General features: G+C 52.7%; 1 protein-coding gene across 4 annotated transcripts in view; it reads right to left on the bottom strand.

Moving 5' to 3' along the window:
• HRAS (HRas proto-oncogene, GTPase) overlaps positions 1-23,866 on the bottom strand; it is a 71,170-nt gene that overhangs the window by 2,604 nt on the left and 44,700 nt on the right. For 3 of the 4 annotated variants that reach the window (XM_075928303.1, XM_075928304.1, XM_075928301.1), the window contains 4 exons: positions 16,445-16,597; positions 8,045-8,223; positions 3,674-3,833; positions 851-975 (listed from right to left, as the gene is read on the bottom strand). In XM_075928303.1, coding sequence (XP_075784418.1) covers positions 856-975; positions 3,674-3,833; positions 8,045-8,223; positions 16,445-16,555 — 570 coding nt within the window. In that variant the 5' untranslated portion in view covers positions 16,556-16,597 and the 3' untranslated portion in view covers positions 851-855. Of the gene's footprint in view, positions 1-850; positions 976-3,673; positions 3,834-8,044; positions 8,224-11,583; positions 12,211-16,444; positions 16,598-23,866 lie in introns of those variants that run through there. The other variant, XM_075928305.1, reaches the window with a different exon arrangement.

Below are 23,866 nucleotides of genomic sequence, written 5' to 3'. Positions count from 1 at the left end.
CCAGAGACAGCAGCAGTGCCAGCTTCCCTGACTAGCAGGCTTCAACCCCTTAAGAGCAACAGGCCTAGTTCAGTCTCCCAGACCCATTCAGCCCTGGCTCCCTCTGACACTGCTGTGAGGGGGCCCTGTTACCAGGGTAACCACCCAGCGGGAAGAGGGCGACAGCCACCATGCTCGTTCCATGCTGGTGGCCAGGGTGCCGATAGCTGGAGCCGTCCCTCACCACAAGCAGCAGGGCTTACACCAGTTAACCTTTCACATCCCTAGGGGGTACCAGGGAATCACTGAGCTGCCCACTTCCTCCCCCTCCCCTTTGTGGCTGCAAGCGTTGGGGAGTAATGGAACAGAACTTCATTTGCAGCTAGAGACCAGGGAGCGGGCGGATAACTTTTCATGGGAATTTGTGAAAATGTTTGGATATTCTCTTCCTCCCATCTCCCCCTCCAGAAAAAAAAATGTCTCCCACATTTTTTCTTTTAATACAAAAAAAAAAAATAGAAAAAAAATCCTAGGTTTTTTTTTTAGTAAAAAATGGTCAGTTTTAACACACAATCTTTAAAGCAATATTGCATTTTTGGTAATGAAAATCATTTTGTTTTTCATAAAAAACAAACCAACCAAACGGCAGAAAATTGTGACCCAGGGTTTTCTGAGAAATGTTTGTTTTGGCCAATCAGCTTTTTTTTGGGGTCAGGGATGAGCATGGGGGTGGGGAGGTTGGAAGCTGCAGTGAAATAATCTGTTCTTTTTTGCAGCCTGGTATATGGCCCATGAATCCCTGCCTGCATCACCTGTCTAGCTGCAGTCCACACCCATCTGGTACGCTCCTTCCCCTTCCCACTGGGCTCACCTTAGTCATGATATCACACATTTACAATTCATGCAGCCTGGGCCACTGTCATCCGGGGGGTTCAGCTTGCGTAGTTTGTGCTGCCGGATCTCCCGCACTAAGGTATAGAAGGCATCTTCAACACCCTGGAAGAGAGGCACAATGTACTGCACAAAGAGCGCCACAGCAATTTGGAAAGAGGATGGTGTTGAGGGCAGACAGAACGAGGGGCCCACCTGAAGCCCCCTTCAGAAAGTGCAGAGTGTAGTTCACGTGTGTTTTGACTCTGAGTTAAAGGGACGAAAACGGAGCAAAGAAATCTTGGAGAAATCCTAGGAAATGGTTCCGACTAGCAAAACGTGGCGCACAACCACCAAGCTACCAAAGGAAATGGAGGCTCCCTCTCCAGACACCAAAAACAATGGTCAGGAGATCCCACTCGGAATTATACTTGCACTCAACCCTGAGCTTGCCGCCGGTTTCCCCATCTCGAACCCTCCAAACCAGAGCCCCCTCCCCCCCTTCCCCACAAAACCGCACCCGTGCGTATGAAGTGCATGTCTGCAGGAGCAGCTGGACCAGGAGGGTAGCAAAACAACGCAGGCTCTGCCAGCTATGCAGTGAACATACCGCAGGGTGGGGAACCTGGATCGGCCCCCTGCAAGTCTCTCTGCCATGAACCAGAATCCCTGAGCCTTGGCCCTCCCCTGCCACTCCCACTGCAGGGCAGGAGCTGCGAGGGTTGGCTCAGCCATCTGGGAACCTCTGCATGCTGCCCTTGGCTGCAGGCGCCACCCCACTGGCCTGGAACCACGAGCAATGGGAGCTGCGGGGATGCTGGCAAGTGAGGGCAGCACGTACAGCCGCATCCTTCCCCGACCCCTGGCCACAGGGACATGCCAGCTGCTGGGAGCCCTGCGCCTCCTCCCTCACCCTAACTTTCCTCCACCCCCTGACCTAGCCCTGAGCCCGCTCTGGCCCGAACTCCCACACCCCCTCCCCAGACTCCTGCCCACGAGTGTCTGCATCTCCTCTCTCCCTCTCGGGTCAGCAACACCCAAAGCATAGGCAATATACCAAACGGAATCTGCACAGAGGTGCTCTGGAAACCATCTGTTTCTCAAGCCATCTTAGGACCACCCCAGCTGCAGCATGTGAGTGGCTTTAACCCTCCTTTGTAATCTTCTCCCTGAGTTTGGTGTTGGCCAAATGTCCCAGATCGAGGGCCCTGAGGAGCAAACTCCTCCCTTTGTCCAAAGGACAAGCAGCGTCCCCATAACGCCCTGCAAGTGGGCCTCAACCCTGACCTGCAGGAACCCCCTAGTGCACCAAGGAGACCTAGTCCATCCCAGGCCTTTGGCTGAGGCTGCTAGAATTCCTAGTGGAGCCACCCATCCAAGTGCTCTGGAGAGGCAGACCTACTCTACACAGGCTATCCGTGGCCACACCTTTCCAGCCTGCGCATTCCATTCCACGCCCCACCAGAGCCCACGGGCCGGGCAAGCCACGCCGGGCGGGGGACTCAACAGGCTCACTGGGACAGGGAGAGGAATTCTCCGCTGGAACAGTCTTGAGGTGGCAACAGACACCTCCGACCATCGGCGTTTCTCCGCCACCCCATATGTGGCACACGAGTGCCACAATAATTCACTCGCCGCTTCTGCCATCTCCAGGCACCTGCACCAGGAAGGCAGGGATTCAGCAGAGAAGTTAAAATAGGCTTCTTCTGAGAGAGGGGAGGCAGAGAAGAGGTGGCCATTTCCCCATAACCTCCCATGTTCTCCCAGGCCTAGCACCCGGGAGACGGGGCTAGATCTGGAACAGCTTTGGGTAGCGCAAGGTCAGTGTTAATCAGATCACTTGTTGGGCCCATTAACTCTGCAAGGAACCTGTGAACCACAGCAACGAGCACAGCACCAATACACTATCCTGGTGTGTTGGTGCAACATGGGCCTTCGTGCGGTGACAGCGTCGTACCGTCACAAAGCAAACCTGCCTGGTCTGCCAGAACGGTGCAGGGAGAGTGATCTCCAGCACCGGCTGTGGATTGATCACCCCAACTTTGCACAAGCCCCCAGCACCATCACCCAAACCTCAGCCAGCCCCCAGGACGGACAACCTGGCTGCATCCCGGCATCCCGACTGCGCTCAGCCACCGTCAGCGGTGGCCTTCTCTAATCCACGCTCACTCAGTGGCACGTCAGAGCTGTCAGAGGCTCAGCTCGGTATGCTGTGTAATTAGCCACCGGAGCGCTGCTTGCCTGACAGCAAGAGCGTGTTGCTCTGCCAACAGGGCTGTGCGTCAGCCCTGCTGCTGTCTGTCACCCGGCTCACAGCAAGTCTGCACCAAGAGCTGAGCGACTGTTTCCTCATACCACACACCGAGGGGCAGACAGCAGCTGTGGGAGGGGCAGAAGAGGCGGTTTCTTCTGGCCAAGCTACAGCTACCACACTGGGATGAAGCTTTGAGACGAGGAGGTAAGCAGGCAGGCAGGCGTAGCCTGACAAGTTCAGCCCTTCGATGCCAGGTCTCCATGAGAGCGGGCTAGAAGGTCACGCTTGTTTCCCCACCAACACCCTGATTCCAGAACCCTGGGCTTTCAGGACATACCATGGCCACACCCCCATTTCTGGCAATTGCCAGGAGATATTCTTGTCTGGATTTAGGGGTGAGAAATACCACCAGCCCCAACCAACGCAACCCAGCAGGACTGTCAAAGAAACAGAGCAGAAGCTACACTTAGTGTGGGGAGGGCCACACGAATACAGGAGTTGTAGGTATGTAAAATAGGAGCCTTGGGAGACTGCTATTGGTTCACATTTTATAATCATCTCTCCTCCTACCTGTCTGGTTTTGGCTGACGTCTCTATGTAGGGAATTCCGTAATTTCTGGCCAGGTCCTGTGCTTGCCGAGTCTCCACTGTCCGGGCTGGAAGGTCACACTTGTTTCCCACCAGCACCATTGGGACATCATCCGAGTCCTTCACTCTCTTGATCTGCTCCCTGCAGAGACAGAGATGCTGAAAGTGAGGAGAGGAAAAAACCAAGGGGAAGGGTGGAAGAGGAGCCATTTCGAACCACAGCCATGAGCACAGCATCAATACACTGTCTTGGTGCATTGGTGCAACATGTGCCTTCTGGCGGTGACAGTGTTGTATCATCACAATGCAAACCTACCTGGTCTGCCAGGACAGTACAGACAGCAACCCGCCCGCCCGCCCCCCCTCCCAAGCCACAGCTTGATTATTTTGGCGCCATCACTCAGAGTTGGCCACATAATGACGTTATCACAACAACGGCAGCTAGTTTCAGCGAGATCCTCGTGGCACGTCCCACGTAATGGTCAGGCACTCATCCAAACCCCAGTGCAAGTCAACAGAATTTGTGCTTCTACGTCATTCAGGTGCTTTATGAAAATCCCACTCTTGTCCCTTTGTTTGGTGGAGACAAGCATGTACACTGTTAAAATGACTACGTGGGGCACGTACATTAGTGAAAGGCTGGGGCATGGGGGCAAAGCTCACAGCAACTCCTGAATAAACAAGACGGTGCCTAGCTTTGATCCACCACAAGGTCTTGGGGGTTATCTGGGAACAATTTCCCTCTATCAGCAACAAAAGTACAGACAGGCTCCATCCCGTCATCCCACAGCACCTGGCGGCTGCTCGGGGCACAGAAACATCCTGTATCTTGGGGCAGAAACAAGTCTCACTTGCTCATACAGAAAGGCAAAGCAAGGACTATGGAGCCCAAGTACAGCAGCCACTGGCTGGGATATGCCTGCCGATCTGAACTGAGCGCAGAAGAGGAGAATGCCTAGGACAGCGGTTGTCAAACTTTTGGACTCTGGAGCCCTTTGCATGTGTAAAAATTTATGCAGAGCCCCAGCGGTCCACTGATTGTATATGTTGTACCTATCAATGTTTCCAGTTTGTCATCTCTGCAGAGCCCCTGGGGCTCCACAGGGCACAGTTTGAGAAACACTGGCCTAGGATATTAGCCAGTGGATTCTGCAGTGTTTTTCCAAGGCAAGGACCATTCTCCGAGTTTATTCATCCCACTGGGAGAACAGCCGTATGACCTAAATAAAAAGCAATGTTCATTTCACTCCCCCCACCCAACAAGGTACGGTGAATCCCTCATTATTCCAACCCACGTTCTGATACTCATTCAGTAACTTCCACAACCTCCAGAGGTGAGAGGCAGCGAGTTAGTACGCTGGCCTCTTGGCCTTTCCATTCCAGGGTCCTGTTTTCAAATCCTGACCTTCATAAGGGAACAGGCTCATCCTCTCCGTTCCCATTTGTCCATACTGCAAAACCACGGGATGCAGCACGGATCCAATTCAGCAAGGCAGGAACTTCGTTTTCCTCTGCTTCAGTGGAAACGAAGCAGATGATTAAGTGCCGGGCTAAATCCGGGCCGCTAGAACCAGCCTCGTCTGCTCAAAGAGACACACTGGGGTGGAATAACAAGGGGTGCTACAGGTAGTTGCTGCGTTAGACCAAGGCATGTGCATAAGATCCTGATCTTCCAGGGTCTCTGCCCACCCCATTCCCCCACCCTCCAGATTCCCCTCCACACCCGTGTCTGATCGCCTCAACTGGGAGCTGTGACCAAGACCTAGAGCTTAGCCAGCCAACTCAACTCCTCCTTCGGACTTCCTGGGACACACAGAGGGCATGAGCGAGACTGCTAGAACCCAAGGAACCCCATGGAGAGGGGATGTGGTACAAAGGATAGTGGCGTGGTCACTGAAAGCTGAAGGGGAGGCTTCCGGATGCATAAGAACAGCCTCCGGAGGGAGTTACACAGACACCAGGTCACACATGGGGTAGAACTGGGGAAGGCTTTCTGACAGGACCCTGGCAAAAATCTAGGTCTGGCCTTGGTAGCAAATGAGGGCCAGTTCTCCCTGTAAGCTGTGTGCTTGTGCAGCTGTCCGAAGAGATTCCAATGTCACCCAGCCGATTAGCAAAGCACCCACAATGAGGTTTGTGTTTCCCCCCGGTGGTGCAGTCGCACATGCCTTAGTGCATATAAAATGTATCCCACATGTGGGCAGGAAAAACACGCACGTTGGAAGGAGGGAAAAGATTAGCAGGAACACTGATCAGGGCGGAGTGGAATGGGAACAGGTGTTACAAATCAGACTGGGGCTTGCACTGGCAGAGCTGTGGGGCTCAGGAATGGGACAGCAGGACCTGCAGCAGTTCAGGACTGAGATCCCTCAACAGCTCTACTTGTGCACCTAAGACAGGCCTTGCACCGTGTCAACCAACCCTTCCCTTAGCTAAACCCATCAATAACCATCTGGTCACCTAATTCAGGAGCGCTAAATGGCAGCCCTGGGTGCACACGCCTCAGTGTCCAGTGCAAAGCGCAGAAAGGAATCCACTGTCTGAGCAGGTCTCTCTGTATCTCCTCGGCTTTCAGACACCACCTCCCTGCAGCCTCCCCAGCTCATCCAGCATGAACGACTGCTGGGCATCGCCCTGCCGAGCAAACCTAGCAGCCAAAGACACTATTCTATGAACTAGGGCTGGAGCGTGCTCACTCAGCACGTCCTTCTCGGAGGGCCGGGTTCTTGCCAGCACAAGAAGCCATAAACCTTTTTGCTGCCCCAGATGCTTGCCGAGAACTCGCTCCTCACCTCGTACGCCAAACAGCCCAGAGCTCCACCCTGAAGAACACACTGTTCATGGCTAGAGACTCACTGTGTGGTCAGGCTCCCCTTTGCGTGCCCATCTCCCAGAGGAATAGCTGCCCCCACGCCTGCGAAACTAGGGATGTTAAATTTAAATTAACTGGCTAACAGAACTGTGGATGCAATTTGCATCGACTATTTGATTGGTCGATAAGGGCGCCTCCGTGTTTGAAGTGTAGCAACAGCCCCCAGGGCTGCTGCTACATTTCAAAGGTGAAAGCGCTGCGGGGAGCATGGGGCCAGCAGGGGACTTAAGCAGTTCCCCACTGGCCCCGTGCTCCCGCTGGCGTTTCAAAGCAGCAGCACCGTATGGAGCCCGGGGTTAGTGGGAGAATCCCTGGGCTCCCCGTGGTGCTGCCGCTTTGAAATGCCATGTGCAGCTGTCCCTACTTTTCGCTGCCTCTTTCTGATAGAGGCAGCAGGGGAGGGGAGGGGGAAGCAACTAGTCGACTAACATGTCCACTATCCGATAAGCACTTGCTTATCAGACAATTGACTAGTCATTCACATCCCTAGGTGAAACCCGTGCTTACAAAAAGAGCACCTCCTGCAATTCCTCCTGCACACAGACCACTTGCTGGCTGCATCCCTAGAGTACCAGCTGTCATATATCTGTCCCAAAGACATGTCCTCGGGAGAGGGTGTAAAGTAGCCGGTTACAGTAAGAGATGCCAGGGTCTCCTCACAAGATCACACCCTCTGCAGCCTGGGCCAGCCACTTGCTCCTTAGGTAGCCGCCAGAGAGCAGCCATTGCTTTGGGTCATCGTCTGGAGCTTTACTCGAGTCCTTCCTACTGCCAAACTGCATATGTTGTCTGGGCACAGAACAGGACAGGCAGCCTGGTGCAATGGATAGGGCACTATTCTGGGGGCCTGGAGTCTTCTTCCAGCTCTGGTACAGACCTACCGGGTGGCCACAGGCAAGTCACCTCGCCTCTCTTCCCCCTTCCGCTCTCTGCTCGGCTTGTTTGTTCGCGCTATATACACTTCAGGGCCTCGCCCTAGCTATGTGCTCGGCAATACTGACAAGTAGCTGAGGCTGAAGCAGCCCATGCTATTAGACACCCTCCCTCTCTCCTAACACTTTAGTCTGTTCTCCATTCCCCGCCCCCCAGCCTGCCTGCACAATTGGAACTGCAGAGATCAATTTCGCTCCCGATGCGCTGCCATTAATTAGAGATGGAAGGGCGGGGGGGAGAAGGGAGGCAGGAAAGAAAGGATCAGCTCTCTCAGCCATTGTAAACATCTCAACCCTGCATTACCACGTCCCCCCAGGCCACCAGCGATCCCCCTCGAACGGCTTTTATCGGAGCCACTGATATTAGCCGCCTGCTCCTTCCCTTCCCTGGGGAATCGCCGCTAGACGCCGCTGTCTTTGCTGGCAGCCAGGGCTGCCACTCCGTATGAGCGTGGTCTTGGCAGGTGGCACAGCCAGGCCCGCCCTTCAAAAAGGGAAGCGGCACCGCAACCCAGCCTGTAGGGGAAGAGCCCCGCCGAGGACACTGACCTGTACTGGTGAATATCTTCAAAGGACTTGGTATTGTTAATGGCGAAGACGCACAGGAAGCCCTCCCCTGTCCGCATATACTGGTCGCGCATGGCGCTGTACTCCTCTTGGCCTGCCGTGTCCAGGATGTCTAGCAGGCAGGTCTCCCCGTCAATGACGACCTGCTTTCGGTAGGAATCCTGCAGGGCCAACAGAAAGGGACAGTCATGTGGAGAGAAGCCGCTGGGAGGGAACTCAGGGGTCTCCGGCCACATGAGCCTGGGGTTCCAACCCTTGCCTACAGCAGCTAACCAGCAGAAGGGAGTTTCGGCTCACCCTAATACACCCCCCACCCCCAAAACACCATTGCTGCTGGTCAGGATTGTGGTGCACTAGCAGCATGGCAGGTGGGGGCCCAGGCTTAAAAAAAGACATGGGTGGGTGTGGAGGGGGGGGGGGGGTGAGATTTGCACAATCTCTGCCTGCCTCAGGCCTTGCTCTAGCCAGTCAAACTGACAGTCTCTTTTGAAAATGGAAAGGGGGGGAGGAGGGGAGCGGCAGAACAGGCTTCTCCTTCTGCTGCCAGAGCAGCAGCCAACTCCACCTCTGGCCTGTTCCTCTGAGTTACAAGACTGACTCCTGGCAAACAAGGTGGCCTTTGACACAAGTGCCACCCAGCCCAAGACAGCTGTTTTTCTAACTTTATTTAGTACAGGGCTCCTCCCTCTTCCCTTCCTGCAGCAGCTTTTCTCAGGGAGCTGCAAGGCCCAGCGGTGGTTCGTCACCTCCTGCGGCCACACCTGGGAACACGCAAGCGGGTAAACAGGGTGTGGGTGAGAGGGGGCTGGAGTTCATGTGAGGCCCAGACACCTCCCGCCACTTCTATTCACAAGGCTCCAGTGCAACCTGCATCTAACCAGCCCTCTGTTGGAGACTGAGATGGAGACCTGTTAATCATCCCGTCCAGCCCTTGCCAATGCAGCACTGCTCCCTATAGGGTACCTTCTATGGCAAGGACGGGGAACCTACGTCCCGGGGGGCCAGATGCAGCCCCCAGCTTGCCTGGATCTGTCCTGAGGCTCCCGGCTCCGCTCCTCCTCCTCCTCCCCCCACCCCCGGGATAGGGGAGCCAGTGCTAGTGCTCCAGCCCTGTGGGACCAGTGCACCAGCGCTCCTAGCCTTGTGGGCCAGATTTAGGCAAGACAGGACCAGATCCGATCCAGAGGCTCTGCCTGGTGGGGGGGGGATGAAGCAGCTCTGCACGCTGCCACTCCACCTCTCCTGGCTGGGGAAAATGGCAGCGCAGCAAAACACTGCCTAGCATTTCCTCCCCCCCCCCCCGCCCCGCTCTGATTGGCAGGAACTGCAGCCAATAGGAGCAGCAGGGGAGACAGAGGCATGTACCTACCTGGTGCAGCTCCTTGGGTAGGTAAGTGCCCCCTTTCCCCCCATCACTCAGACCCCTCTATCCCAGCCTGCTTCTGCCCCTTCCCACTCAGACCTCCCACTCCCAGCCCACTGCTCCACCCTCCTCCGGTCCTGCACCTTACCACGCCCCAAGGCCCACCAACCCCCAAAACACACTCTGCATCCTCCCTCCTGCCCAGACCCTACACTCCAAGCTGCTTCTTGGCAGGTCCCTCCCACACACTGAACCCCTCATTTTTGGCCTTACACCGTAGCCTAGGTGTGTCTTTCTGCTTCTCAGCCGGGGGCCCATGTCAGTGAGATGTGGGGTTGGGTTTTTGTTTTGTTTGTTTCTCATTTGTGTGTGGCCCTCAACTGATTTTTCTGTGGGTCAGCAGCCCCGACCCAAAAAAAGGTGCCCTACCACTGTTCTATGGCATCTCATCTAGTCTAGTCTTGCATGGCCCAGCTGCCAAGCCTCCCAGCAATTCCCTGGGAATTTCCAAGCATAGAGCATCTCACTTGCAAAGATTTTCCTTGTGTTCCCTTTTCAAAATCCAGTCTATTGCTGCCAGCCATGAGAGCTGCCTTGATTTCCAGAAGTCACTCATGATTTTAGATGCCCCAAATATGCTCAGCACTCTGTAAATCTGGCACATCTGAGGCCACCCAAAATCACTAACCTCTCCCTTTTGCCCAAATGTTTATTGTAGTACTAGGTTAGTAGCAAACGCTATCGCTGAGGCTGCCAGCTGGTTTTAATAACCCTTCTCCCTTTATGTTCACTAAATCCCTTCAAAAAATTCTGGACATTTCCCACAACTGGTCTACTATGTTCAAAGCTACAGTTGGGACAGCAGGAGGAAAATCCATTCCATTCTGAAAAAGCCCCAAATACCATCCCAGCTCCAGAACGGATTGCTGCTACCCATTTTTCACAAGGAGAAAACAAAAATGGTTGAACCTTGAAAGCTGGTGTGTGGTGTGAATGGGGTTCATTCTAGAGCGTTCCAAACAGATGCTTTCTAAACTGGGTGTGAACAAATTACAAGCAATTTAAAAAAAATAAGTCACTTATGAAGATTCCGTGGAAATCCAGTAAGGGTTTGAAACGCCAGGCTCCTAAAGCCCCACATGTTAGGTGATATCACACTGCCTCCCTGCTCAGGCTATCCATAGGGGATGTAGCTAGGACAGTTTGAATGTTTCATAGTCCCTTCCAAGCAATCCTACCTCAAAAACAAAGCATACACGCAACCAAGTGCCTTCACAGCAAGACAGGAAGTGGGAAGGCAGAAATCAAAGGTGTGTGTGGAAAAAAACAAAAACAAAAAAACAGTTCTGCAGTTCTGGCTGCACTCTGTAATATTTTGAAAACTCCAAGAATTAATTTTAAAACCAAAATTACATGTTTAGCTCTTTCAGTTGCTAAGGTGCAGCCACCATAATGCAAGCAGATGGGCTACTGCCTCTTTACCCCAGTCACAAGAAAAACTGCTCTCCAGCTGAAGAGTAGCAGCAGCAGAAAAGGTCTGCGACAGTTGCAAAGGCTGTGGAGAGTGCTAAGTCAATGGGGACCCATTCCCTTTGACCATCCCTAGGAGATCAACCACCAAGCACACCTTCAAAACATTCCATGTGATGCAGCGAAGCCTGAAACCAGACCCACCGGGATCCAAGAAGTCCAAGAATTCACAGCTGTGACCTTCTCAATAACCCTTGCCAAAAAGGGAAGGCTGGAGACAGAGCAGTAACAGAAGAGACCAACAATAGTACAGCGGCTTGGCAAGATGCCAGCCACTGTAAAAGCAACTGGCACCCTGCCCTTCATTAGCCAAGAGGAGCAAGGGTCTGGTCTCTGAGGGCACCGCCCACAGCTCCATTGGCCCCGAGGGTATAAGGAGGTGGAAGTCCACATGCAAACACGCCTCACTTGTCCATGGAAGAGGCTTAACCAATTCCTATCAAAGCTGTTCTTATCCAGGAAAGACTGTGGAAATTGCCGTAAAAAAGGCTCTATCCCTGAATGCAGAGACTCCCAGTTCAGAATGTTCAACACACAAACGAAACAGTCCCACGCGCTTAGAGGTGCTCCCCCCCACCAATGATTGATGAGAAAAAGATCCCTTTTACCCTCCAACTACTGAACCCACCAGTAGATTAGAGTGACTGGGGAAAGCATGTTCCAAATCCAATTTCCTGCTGTGTATTAAGGTGTCCCAGGAAGGTGATATACCTAGGGGCCAGTATGTCAGCATTCAATCACTAGCCCTTCTAAATTAAACATCTTCACAACCATCCCAAACCGCCTGATGGCACTGGCAGCAAGGGGGAAGCATTCAAAGGGCAGTCTGTCTGTCTCTCAGGTTACTATCATCTAGATCCTTTACTGACAAGTCAGTGGTCCCTGGCATGTGTCCAAAGGACACACCTCTGGCTGAAAGTATCCACTTTTTGTTCGCTCTCCAGGTAGAGTTGGCTGAAGGGAGCCAAAAACTCAACTCCACATAAACTTCTGATTATGCCCTAAGGTTCCAGGGGACCCTGAGTTCACTGCAAAGGCTCCGAACAGAAGTGGAGGCTCAATTTCAAATTCATAATAGAAGCAGGAAACAGGCGAGTTCCTTGAGGTTTTGTTGAGAAGACTTTGTATGTTTGCAGCTCAGATAAAGTGAGATGGGATCGAAGGTTCCCAGGAGATAGTTTTCTGCCCAGCTTGGACCAAAAATGCCAAGGAATTTTCTTTCATTGCTCATGTTACTTTCTGCTTCCTCCCCGCCCTAAAAAAAACAAAACAAAAAACCAGGCACCATCACTTGGGTCCCTCTTTCTGCAGGCGACCTAGTTGTGAAGACACAGCAGACATCAAACCCCTGGAACCAGGATCCCAGCTACCTGTAGCTTAAACCAAACATTCCAGTTCTCAGAGCCCTTGAAACCTCAACTCCCCACCCTACTCACACCCTATGCACTACAGAAAGGGGATCATCTAAGGCAGAGCTGAGCTCAGAGGCACAGGGACTGGAACCCGCACCCGCTTCATCTGGGCTGAGCTCAGTGACACAGAACAGAATGCTGCACCCCACTGCTAAGGAAGGAACAGCTTCTCTGCCTGTTCCAGCCCACATGCATGTGGAGAGTGGCTCAGGCAGCTGAGAACACTGAACTTTCCTAGAGCCACAGCCAGCGAGAGACGACCCAGAGGGAGAGCTGGAAGGGCCAGGCTAAGACATGCAGAACCTGGTTCAGTGCACTGGAAGACTGGCTGGCAGGCTTTCCAAACCTCTAGTTCCATGCAAGTCCTCTTAGGTGCAGAAAGAATGCAACCCCCAGAAGTGGGTGCCAGCCCAAGACATGCCAGACCGGGTTTCGTAGAGGAAAGAGACCCTGGGCCCATGGCTCTCCCACGCCTGAAGGGAACGCGCGCTGTAGCACAACTTCACAGCAATTCTCCCCCAACACCAGCTCAGCACCAAAGTTGCAGGAAGGCAATTTGCTGAGTCTGCTTCAGCCTGGCTCCGTGAGTTTCATTTATCAACAGGAGGCTTACGGCGGGAGGACCCTGGAAAGCTAGTTTTGATGCCCAGGAATGGAACTGAGAACCGCTCAGCAAGGGAGCTGCTGTCATAATCCAAGCCAGGGCCTTGATCGAGGATGAACGCCAAGTGCCGCAAGAATTCTCCCCGCTCACATGGGGGAGGGAGTAGGGGGAGGCGAGAAACAACGCACGTTAGGTTCCAGTTAATGGGAGCCAGGTACCTAAGCCCTGAACTACCCCTCAGGACCATCTTGCCCCGTATTCTGCCTCCAGCTGTTGCTTCTACCCAGTTATTCAGAAGGCAGCTGATCCTGCTCCCACAACGGCCCTGGTGTTGCAGTGCAGTTTTAGGGAGATGAGGTTGCTCCTGAAAGGAGATTGCTTCCTGACATCCACCAACACAGCATTCTAGTTTAACTCGGGGGCAGGGCCAGGGGAGCAGCAGGCAAATACAGTTAACTGAAAAGAAGAAAACTATTTATTAGGGATGTGAAAGGTGCCTCACCTTTAACAGGTGAGGCTTATCGGTTCCGGTTAACCAGTGGGGGCTGGACCAGCTCCCCATTTGCCACAGAAAGAGGGCTGCTCCAGCCCTGCAGGGGCCCACCGCCAACAGGGGCTGCTCTAATTAACTGGTTGACCAGGATCTTACATCCCTACTATATATCAGAGCACAAGCCTCAGTGGTGTGAGGTTCCTAGGAGAGTGTGAAGGGGAGAAGGCATGGTGGGGGGAACCAGATATGCCTATGGGATGGGGCTGCCTGGCCTGCACGCAGTGGGCAGAGGGAATGAACACATTTCAGAGGCACAGGAGATACTGACGCGAAGCTGCAGCATGCTGGCTGCAGGACATGGAGTTAGAGCTCAGGGTTTACATTCCCAGCGCCGTGTTTACACGGAGCAAATCTCTACAGTACATGGGAGCAGTGCAGCAGGCACCCCGCAGACAAGGCAGGAGGGCCAGCACAGGCTGAAAAGCAACCAGTCGAAAGGTCAGAGCACTCTCCTTTCCACTCCCACGCAACAGGGAGGGGGGTGGTTCCACCTCTCCCCATGCAAGAGAAGAGCAGGCCTCTGCTCCTGACAGTCCTGTGAAACTGCTGCTACCCTGCACAGGCATCTCCTGTCATGGTACAGTCCTGCAAAACGACCTGGAGCAGATTTCTAAGGAAGCATGTGAGCTTCTGCAGCAACAATTCAGACGAGGGGCTGGGGCAGGAGAGCCCAAGAGTACGACTATGCAGCCATTAAAACCACGCAGCGGGCACACACGCCAACTGATTTGGGTTTGGGTGAAGAGGCTGTTGAACTGTAGTGTAGATGCTCAGGCTCAGACTGGAGCTGTGTCTCCAGGACTCTGAAAGGGGCTCGAGCTTATGTTTGTCACACACTATAGTTCTAAGTCCTGCCTGCTCTAGGACTGAGCTACAGAGATATAGGAGGAATTGGCTTTGTGCTTGGGTGCAGGCCTATGACTTGAGATACCTGGCTCCAGCCACTGGGTCTGCCCGTCTCTCTGGGCGACCTCAGACAAGCCATTTAATCTTTCCCTTCCTCATCTCCGCAACAGTACAGAGCTAACTCTTCCACCTTGCCTATATAGGCTGTAAGCGCTCCAAGGCTACGTCTACACTAGCATATTTTTTGCCAAGGAAAACTTGTAATGAGGGACTCATTTGCATGAGTCGATCTCATTTGCATGAGTCGATCTCATTTGCATATTTTCCACCAATCCGTTTTTGCGCAAAAACAAGCAATGTGGATGTTCTCTTTTTGCGCAAAACCCCCTTTTCCCGCAAGATTGGCAAGCCACCTTTTTTGGGGCATAAGGATCTTGCGGGGGAAAAAGGGTTTTGCGCAAAAAGAAAACGTCCACACTGCTTGTTTTTGCGCAAAAACAGATTATCAGGAAATATGCAAATGAGATTGCAACTCATGCAAATGAGTCCCTCATTAGCATATTTTTTTGCTGACAACACTCGTAGTGTAGACGTAGCCTAAGGCAATAGCTGTGTCTATACAGCACCTCACAGAGCAGGGCTCCAAGCGGGGCCCTTAGGTAGCACTGTAAAAGTGATACTAGCAAAATGCTTTGTTTAGACAAATTTTGTTCCTAGTAGGGTTCCAGTATAAACTTCAAGCGGTGAGGACAGGAAGTTCTTGCTGAGAAACACGCTTCATTTCTGTGCGAGGACTCCCCAGGACTCATTGCTAGTACCCTTTCAGCCACAGAGTACATATGCCAGAGTCCACCAGCATTTCAAGTACAAATCTGGACTCTGAGTAAGGTTAGGTGACAGAGTGGTTAAAATCCTGCTGCTCACCAGCACTTTATCCACACTAGTGCTCTCATCATTGTTGTCTCAGCTGGGCTGGTGACAGTAGCAAGGGCAGGGGGGCTGAATTATAAGTGTGTTGGGCGGGGGAGAGGGGAGAAGGAACCAGCCAGTGTAGCTGAAATTTCTAACGTAGAAATGTGGTTTCCCAAGTTTGAAAAAAACTTTAATCTAGAGATCTTATGGAAACAGTGAGCACTGGCGCCTACTCAGGGCAGGGTACTGAGCGAGGGGGACTGGTGACATGAGCCGCTCTGTAGACCAGCGGTCGGGGGGGCACAGAAAAATCAGCGGGGGCCACACAAGTGAGAAGCAAAACCAAAAACTAAACCCCTCACTGACCTGGCCACCAACAGAACAGAAGAAAAAAAAAGTGACACTCACCTCAACCATATATCTAGGGACAACTGGATTCCCCTTGCACTCTGGCTCCATGGGCTGGATTAACCCTTTAGGGGCCAGGGGAATAGATAGCTAGATTTTGAGAGCCCCCACTAGGATCTGAACCCAACTCCCCAAGGATGGATCAGAGAATGAGCTGCCCCAACCCTAGAAAGGGAGTTCTTGACTTTAAAGGAGCCCCAGCCATTCTAAGGAAGCTGATCCCTCCACCAACTACAGAAGCCTGGGATAGATATTTCCATTGAGGATTCTTTTCAAACATACTTCCACTAGCAGTTTTCCCACCTGATCTAGCCTGTGTTTCTTCTCTACTGTTACCTGTTTGAAGACCGTGCCTGTGACCCATTCAAGCTCAAATGTGTTTTCAAGAAGGCAACGTGTGCACTGCAAGCACAAGCACACAACACGCCAGGAAAGTGAATCATCAGTTCTCATGGCTAACGTGTGAATTCAACGGAAGAGCTGTAGTGGGGCAAAAATTGCAAATATCGTGCCTTCTCAATCTTTCTACTGGGGAGAGGTGGGAAGACCTGGTAGAGAAAAGGTTCAGAGTCACTAGGCTAGAGCCAACCCTGGAATTGTAGCTCAGGCCCTTGGCTTGGCTTCTCAGATTTGATCTCTCTCTAATCCGTTAAAACAGGCAGCTCTTGGAATCCACCGCAAAGTTAAAAAGCTGAAGATCACAGAAGAATCTCACAGACCCACTCCCATCTCAGTGAGTCTGCAGACTGCTCACCTCTATCGTGGGGTCATATTCATCAACAAAATGGTTCTGAATGAGCTGTATTGTCAAAGCGCTCTTCCCAACGCCTCCTGCGCCAACCACCACCAGCTTGTACTCCGTCATCTTCCAGCTGACCTCGGCTCAGGTCTCCAGCAGCAGCACCACCTGCGAGGAGAGAGACACACAGACACTATCAGCACTACGTCACCACTTCTCTCTTGTCACCTAGTTCAGCCACTGCTGTACCAGAGCCACCCAGGAGACAAGCCAGCAACGGCTATGCAGCACTGCACACCACAAGAGGCACTGGTGTCAAGCAGGCACAGCTGCAATGAGTAGGGAGTAAAATGATTCCCATTCCCAAAAGCACCCAGCCAGTTATTGCTAATTTTCATTGCTTGTATTCCAGTATCACCTACATACCCCAAAAGAAATTGGGGCCCTGGAGTGCTAGGCCTATATAGAGAATCTACACAGCCAAAATATGTTAGGGAAACAAGCACAGAGAGGTGAGGTGCCAGGCCCAAAGTTACACAACAGCTGGCTGCTAGACCTGGGAACATAACCCAAGTCTTCTGGCTCCTAGGCAGGGCCTTACAAGCCCATGCTGCCTCATTCTAGTGTGTTTTCAATAGGGATGTCAACAAGCAGTTGACTAGACAAGTGTTTCCTAATTGGTGCTCTGTGGAACCCTGGGGTTCTGTGAAAAGCAGGCACTTCTCTACCCCTCTTTAAGAGACAGATCCACGGCAGGGCTTTTTTGGGGGAGGGAGCTCAAAATATGGCAGCCCCCCCCCCCCTCTTTTTTTAAGGCAGCCCTAGGGGTTCCATGGCCAAATAAAATTGGGAAACACTGGACTAGATAATTAACCAATATGCCTAGGCTTATCGTTAATCTAGTTGACTACTTGTATTCCTCCCCTTGCTGCCTCTGTATCAGAGGCAGCAAGAGGGGAAACAGGAGCTGGTGTTGGGTGTCCATGGTGCTGCAGCGTGGGGGGAAGGGAGGACCCCAGGAGTGGTTGACCTGAAACAGCCTCTGCCCACAGTGGGCCCTGGCTTGCCATGGGCATAGGCTACTCGCATCCTGCGGAGCAGCCTCTTTCCACAGCAAGCCTGGGCCTGTCACATGGGCAGAGGCTGCTTCACGGCAACAGTCTCTGTCCACAGGGGATCCGAGCTCCCCACGGACATGGGCTAGAGCAGCCTCTGTCCACGGGGACCTTGGACCCCCTGCAGTCAAGGGCTGCTGCTGGAGTATCCTCCCCTCAGGGCTCACAGATGTCAGAGCACCATATGCAGCATGCGGAGACAGGGCAGGCAAGCAGCTGGCCTGAGGGACCTGCGTGGATGCTGGCCAGGAGCTGCCTAGGTAAGTGACTCCTGACCAGAGCCTGCCTCTAGCACCCCAATTCCTTCCTCCTCCTCAACCCTACCCCATGTTACCCATACCCTCTGAACCCCTGCTCCTGCACCCATAGTCCACCCAGATCCTGCACCCCAATCCCCTGCCCCAGGCCACAACCCCCTCCTTCATCCAAACTCCCTTCTAGACCCCACACCTCCTCCTGTACCCCAGTCCCCTACTAAAAGCTCCCTTCTGCGCCCAGACCCAGACCCCCCACTTCCTCCATTAATATCATGGAAGAGCGCAGCCCCTGACCACTTTCCAAATTCACGGAGTGGCCCCTCCAGCAAAAATTATTGTCCATCCCTGAACCACCCACAAGTAAAACAACTAATAAGGATTAGATGACAACAGCAAGAGCTGAGCATTGCAGGTCCAAGCACTGTCACTGGCAACAAGATGGAACGGATGGAGGGAGTCTGGCAACGCCCTATATAGTGCAACATGTAGGTGTCATTCCAGGGGATGCTGCAATGGATACTGCTGAGGGAAAGTCTCCTGGCACAGGTGTGTGTGGTGAGCACTCACTTACGTGGAATGGACATGAACAAGGAGTCGAAGAAAAAGCAGGCCCTTCTAGAAGGGTCTCAAGCTGGGCACCCCCCCCTCCCCCCAAAAAAAATCACTAGTCAGGGTAAAAAAATCTTGGCTGAAATGACATGGTTAAGATCAGAGACGATGCTGTTAACGTTAACAGTGCAGCAGGGAGTAGAACCCAGGAGTCCTGACGATCAGTCCCTGCACGAATCACCAGGCAGCGCTAACCATTTCTTTTTTTTAAAGCCAGCTTTTTGGCTCAAGGCCACCATCTTCTGAACTGACAAATGCAATCGGCCTTCTGCAACAGGTTGAGACGTCAGAGGGCAAGGCCCCAATTGGCTCCTGGAAGCCTTGTTTGAGCAGCTACCGCAAAGAAGCAGGACCCAACCCCCCAGTTTCTCCAGCTCCTGCCTCCCTGAGCCAGGAACGATACTGCAAAAAGGCTCAGTAGATTCCCCAAGGAGCGGAGTGCACATTATGAATTCTCTCCAGCTGCAGCCAGCCTGACTTGTTAGCCATGTGAAAGGTGCTGGAGGAGGGCATTTGCCGTCAGTACTGCTGGAAAGCCAGGCTACAGCAGAAAGGGGCACTGACATTACCAACTGGGGTCAGGGGCAGCCTTTCCACCTCCCTCCCCCTCCCCACCCGCCACATACACTCATCTCAATTCCACTGTGAAAGAGGAACTCTGACTCAGCACAGGCCAGAGGAAGATTACACAACCCTGACAGTTTAAATAGCAATCCAGCCCCCGTCGGCTACTCCCTGCCAGAAGTCTGTTTTTAAAGCTCTGCCTTTGAACCCCATGCTCTTGGAGAGGAGCCAGGCCGCCTGGACACTGCTACCAAACAGGCCTTCCCACGCAGCGCTCTGTCACCCCCGCAACACGAGACGTGGGGCTGCAACACCCACCAGGGTCCTGGGAGCAGTCGGGCCAGTCACGATCTACTGGGACAAGCCCCTGGGTTTATAGATCCAGGTGTCGGGGGGGGGGGGGGGGGGGAGGGCCTTGTGCTTGCTCAGGCTGCTGCCTCTGGAATTCACTTCTCATGCTGGCCCACAGCCAGAGCGGGCTAAGCTTCAAGGCTGCGTATTCGCTTGGGCTTTCGCTTGTGCGCGTGGGGTGGGATAGGGCGGGGTGCGGAAGGAGCGCCCGGCTCTATGCAGTGTGGCTGTGCTTGGAGCCTGCTGGAGGAGAGTGTTTTACATGCATTTAAAAGAAATCCTCATTCTAGACCTGCCTCTTCCCCACCCCACACATACACCCCCCAGCCTTGCTTCTGCCCGCCCCTTAGCGCTCAGCCCTCACACGGCCTGCTCCTGCAGCCCCGCCCCCAGCTCTGCCTCCCACTGCCCATCCATGCCCCCTTTACCTTCACAATGCCTGCTCCTGAAGCCCAGCCCCCAGCTCCACCCACCACAGCCCTGCCCCCTTTACCCTCACAATGCCTGCTTCTGCAGCCCTGCCTCTGCCCCCTTTATTCGCACCCTGCCTGCCCCCCCAGCCCTGCATGAGGCCTCACCTCCCCGCCCCAGCGCTCAGCCCTTGTACCACCTGCTCCTGCAGCCCTGACCACGCCCCTCATAGCTGTTTGTAGAGAACTGTCCCAGAAACAGAGCCAAAGGATGTAGGGATAACATATTAATGTATTTAAAATGATTCCCCCAAATGGAAGTGACTCCCCATAATTTGTTCCCCACAACTTAAAGTGTTTAGATTTATTATTAATTCTTCTTCTTCTTCTTCTTATTTGTTAAGATTGTTAAATCTTTAGATTTATTATTATTATTGCCCCTTTAGAATATAATGTATTAGGTCATGTAACTTAGAACTGTTAAGAATATAATCCTATGTAGCCAGAAACAGCCCCCCCTCTGTGCTCCAGGACATGCTCAAGTTTGTGCAAGGGGCTGCTTGAAATTGACATTGCAGAGATACATTGTAACAATGCATTGTCAAGCCACTAACTCTGCTATGGGAGCCAAGCCCTGTAATTGACTCAGGGCATTGTTACTTAATTGAGGCCTGTTCTCTTTAAAACATTGTAACTTTATTCAGCACTCAGAGAATGTTTTAAGCAATACCACCCAGAAACTTTCTGTAACTACAACTTTTATTATTATACAAAATACTGTATGAATGTATGAGAGAGTGCTTGGATGATGAATGAATGGCTCTGAGAGGTGCCAGCCTGAGAATACAGCAACAAAGGGCTGAAGAAGGCGTCAGGTGCCAGTGCAATCAAAAGGTGTCAAGTGGAGAAAACCAAGTACTGGAGGTCCACCGGATGAGATCACTGACCAGCACCTGGCAGCCACCCTGGAGACATCAGCATGATGCAGCAATTTCCATAGACTGGCATAGGAAGAAATTCCTATAAGAACTGGACTAAAAAACTATGGAATCAGAGTCCAAGGTTCTGCTGCCAACCCACCAGGAGCTTCAGATGCACATCTGATCAGGACTTCGCTCCCCACTACCATCACTTGTGTACAGAGTACCTGGCCAGTATTCTGTCACAAGCAACTTCCAGGCTGGTAACTATACACAGAACTTGAATGAATGGATGTATGAATGAATGGTTATATATATAAGTTTATAAGGGTTAAGTAGTGTTAGGAATAAGTAGTTAAACAACGTTGTTTGCTTCTATCTTTTCTTTTTTCTTTTTTAGTATGATCTTTACAATAAATGTGGCTTTTTGCCTTATCCCCCTCATAAGATCCTGCTTGCTTTTATTTGGTATAACAAGGAGACAGCAAAACGGCCTCCCGCAGGGCAGCATGTTAGCACCAATCCTCCTCAGAGATACCAATGACCAGCCCCCACAGAGCAACACCGTGGCGTAGCGTTGCCAGGTGTCTGGTATTCAACTGGACAGTCAAGTTTTTGGGCCCTCTGTCCAGTAAAAAAAAAAATCAGAGAATACCGGACATGTGCAATGTCCGGTATTTTCTGGCTGGGCGTCTGACAGAAGCCTGGCAGGGGCGGGGCGAGTGGCTGGAATGCGGGGCACGATTGGCGCGGGGAGCCTCTGGTTGCGACTGACATAGGAGTGACGCCTTGGGGAGGAGGAGAAGCCCTGCCCGTGCTCCTGAGCGCTGTTCAAGCACGTTGTGGAGCTGTCACCAGACTCACTCGTGCTTCACCGGGACTGTGCGCAGGACAGGCAGCGCCCTGGGATCTGCATGTGCCCGGGTCAGTCCTGCTCCCTGCTGGCCGATTCCTCTCCCCCCCCCCCTCCTCGCCAGTCAGCCCCACTCCCTCCGACCCCCTCCCGGCCAGCCCTGCTTCCTGCCAGCCGGTTCTCCTCCTCCCAATCTCCCCCGGCCAGCCCCGCTGCCCCGACCACCCCGACCAGCCCTACTTCCCGCTGGCCACTCCCCTAACCCCCAATCTCCCTTGGCCAGCTCTGCTGCTCCCAACCCCACCCCACCCCCAACCCCGCTCCCCCCCCCTTCCCCTCCCAAGCGTGTCCAGTATTTTTTCAGAAGCTACCTGGTAACCCTACCAAGGCACTTCCTACTCCCCAATGCTCTGTGCATGACATCATAGGAGAAGGGCTTTGCCACTGTAGAGAAGGAGATAGACACATGCACTGAGTAAGCTTTAGAATCATAGAATCATAGGACTGGAAGGGACCTCGAGAGGTCATCGAGTCCAGCCCCCCGCCCTCAAGCCTACAGTAAGAACCAGCTTTGTGCCAACCCCAACAAAACATCAGTGATGCCCTTTCACTTATGCCACTGAGAAGCAAAGAGGGAACCAAATGTCACCAGTGATGAGCCCGCTGGCTGATCACCCAAACCTTGGCGCCCAGGCGGCTACACTAGATTAGATTTTTTTAAAGTGAATTTTATGATTTCTAGGAGCTTGACTTGAACGTTTTCAACACGTAGTTTTAGCAATGATGCCACAGCAAAGGTGGTTCGATGCCCACAGGTGGTGTGGGCAAATTGTGGGCAAAAGACAGTGATTCTTTTGTGGTCAAATCCTGCTCTCGTTACACTCCAGATTCACACCAGTAGCTCAACCCAAGCCAGTGCACTCATTCCAAATTGACATGGTGAGGGCACAAGATGGCCCCATGTCAGTCTGACACGAGAAGTCAAACCAATGCCCATGCATCTCCTAGGCAGACAACACTGGACCACGTGCACGATGGGAGCAGGAGAACTGACACTTTCAGTTGACATCTATACCTCAACAATCTATACGTCAACGATCTACACATGCTGTAGGTTAGTGGCACAGGGACTCAATCTAGTACAAGTTCCCCCTTTTGACATGATCCCTGCGCCCACCACCATACTGGCTCACACAGAGCTGCCTCTCCCCCACCATGCTGCTTGCTCTAATAGAGAGGCAGCAGGGAAGCCGCCCCCACCCACGTGTAAATGTGTCATGGCCAAATTTTCAGCAGTTACACTTTGACGTACACACATGCATTTTAACATCCCTTGTGTGCACAGGTTACAGGCAGCTAGCTAGCTGCAGAGGAGGGCTGCCTGCGTAACGTCGACAGGTGGAACGGAACCCAGGACCTCTGGAGCCTAGTGCATGAGCCTCTACCAAGCTCAGCTAAAAGCCAGCAGACTCTCAGCTAAGGCTCATTCTTTCTGTAAGAGGTCTCGGTGCCATTATTTAGGACAGCACACCACACCCAGAAGAAGGGTTCTTGGCTGTCAACAAAAGGGGGCAGAGAAGGAAAGCAGTCACTTGCACTGCTCTCGGTGCAGGACTCACTGGATGGAAAACTCTAAGACCTGTTCTGCAGGAGTTCAGATCAGGTGATCGCAGGATTTAATAATTAAAAAAAAAAAAATCTGTGGAACAACTGGAAGAGAGGAGCTTGCAGCTCTCAAACAGGGAGAGCAAAGTCAAAGCAAAGACATACAAAAAAAACAACAACAAAACAACCCCCCCCCCCCCCACACACACACACTTCTCTAGCCTATGTTGGATGGTGTGAAGCACACATTACAGGGTCTGAACAGCCAGAGCCCAAAGCGCTTGTGTCTCAAGTCAGTCTCAGTGAACGTTCACCAGCTCTGCACTCATTACCTAACTAACAGCCTGTGTGGGATGTGGATTTAACGAGTTTTTAAGCTGGCTCTCAGGGCATGCCGGCTTCTCAGAGCCACCTCTCCCAACTCGTGCTGCTGCCTCAGTGGGGGGGGGGGAAGGGCGGGGGAGCAAGTGCCTCCATGGAGCTGGCACGGGTGGTGAGAGGCTGCTTCATGTGATGTCAGCGCTGCCCCACGCTGCCACCTCTGTATTAGGCGAGAGCAAGTCTGCACGGGGAGCCAATTTTTAAACCAGCTCCCCTCTGATACAGAGGCATCAGCGCAGGGGTGCAAGAAGTGTAATAAGTAGCAGGTCTAAAACAAAAAAAGGAAGTGTGAAGGGGGGGGGGGGAAATGGATAGTTAACCTGTGGAACTCCTTGCCAAAGGAAGTTGTGAAGTCCAGGACTAACGGGGTTC

Source organism: Pelodiscus sinensis, chromosome 4, assembly GCF_049634645.1.
Source record: "Pelodiscus sinensis isolate JC-2024 chromosome 4, ASM4963464v1, whole genome shotgun sequence".
NCBI classification, from domain to species: domain Eukaryota; kingdom Metazoa; phylum Chordata; order Testudines; family Trionychidae; genus Pelodiscus; species Pelodiscus sinensis.
Note: the sequence above shows the minus strand (reverse complement) of the source record. Positions and strands in the feature narration are given on the sequence as shown.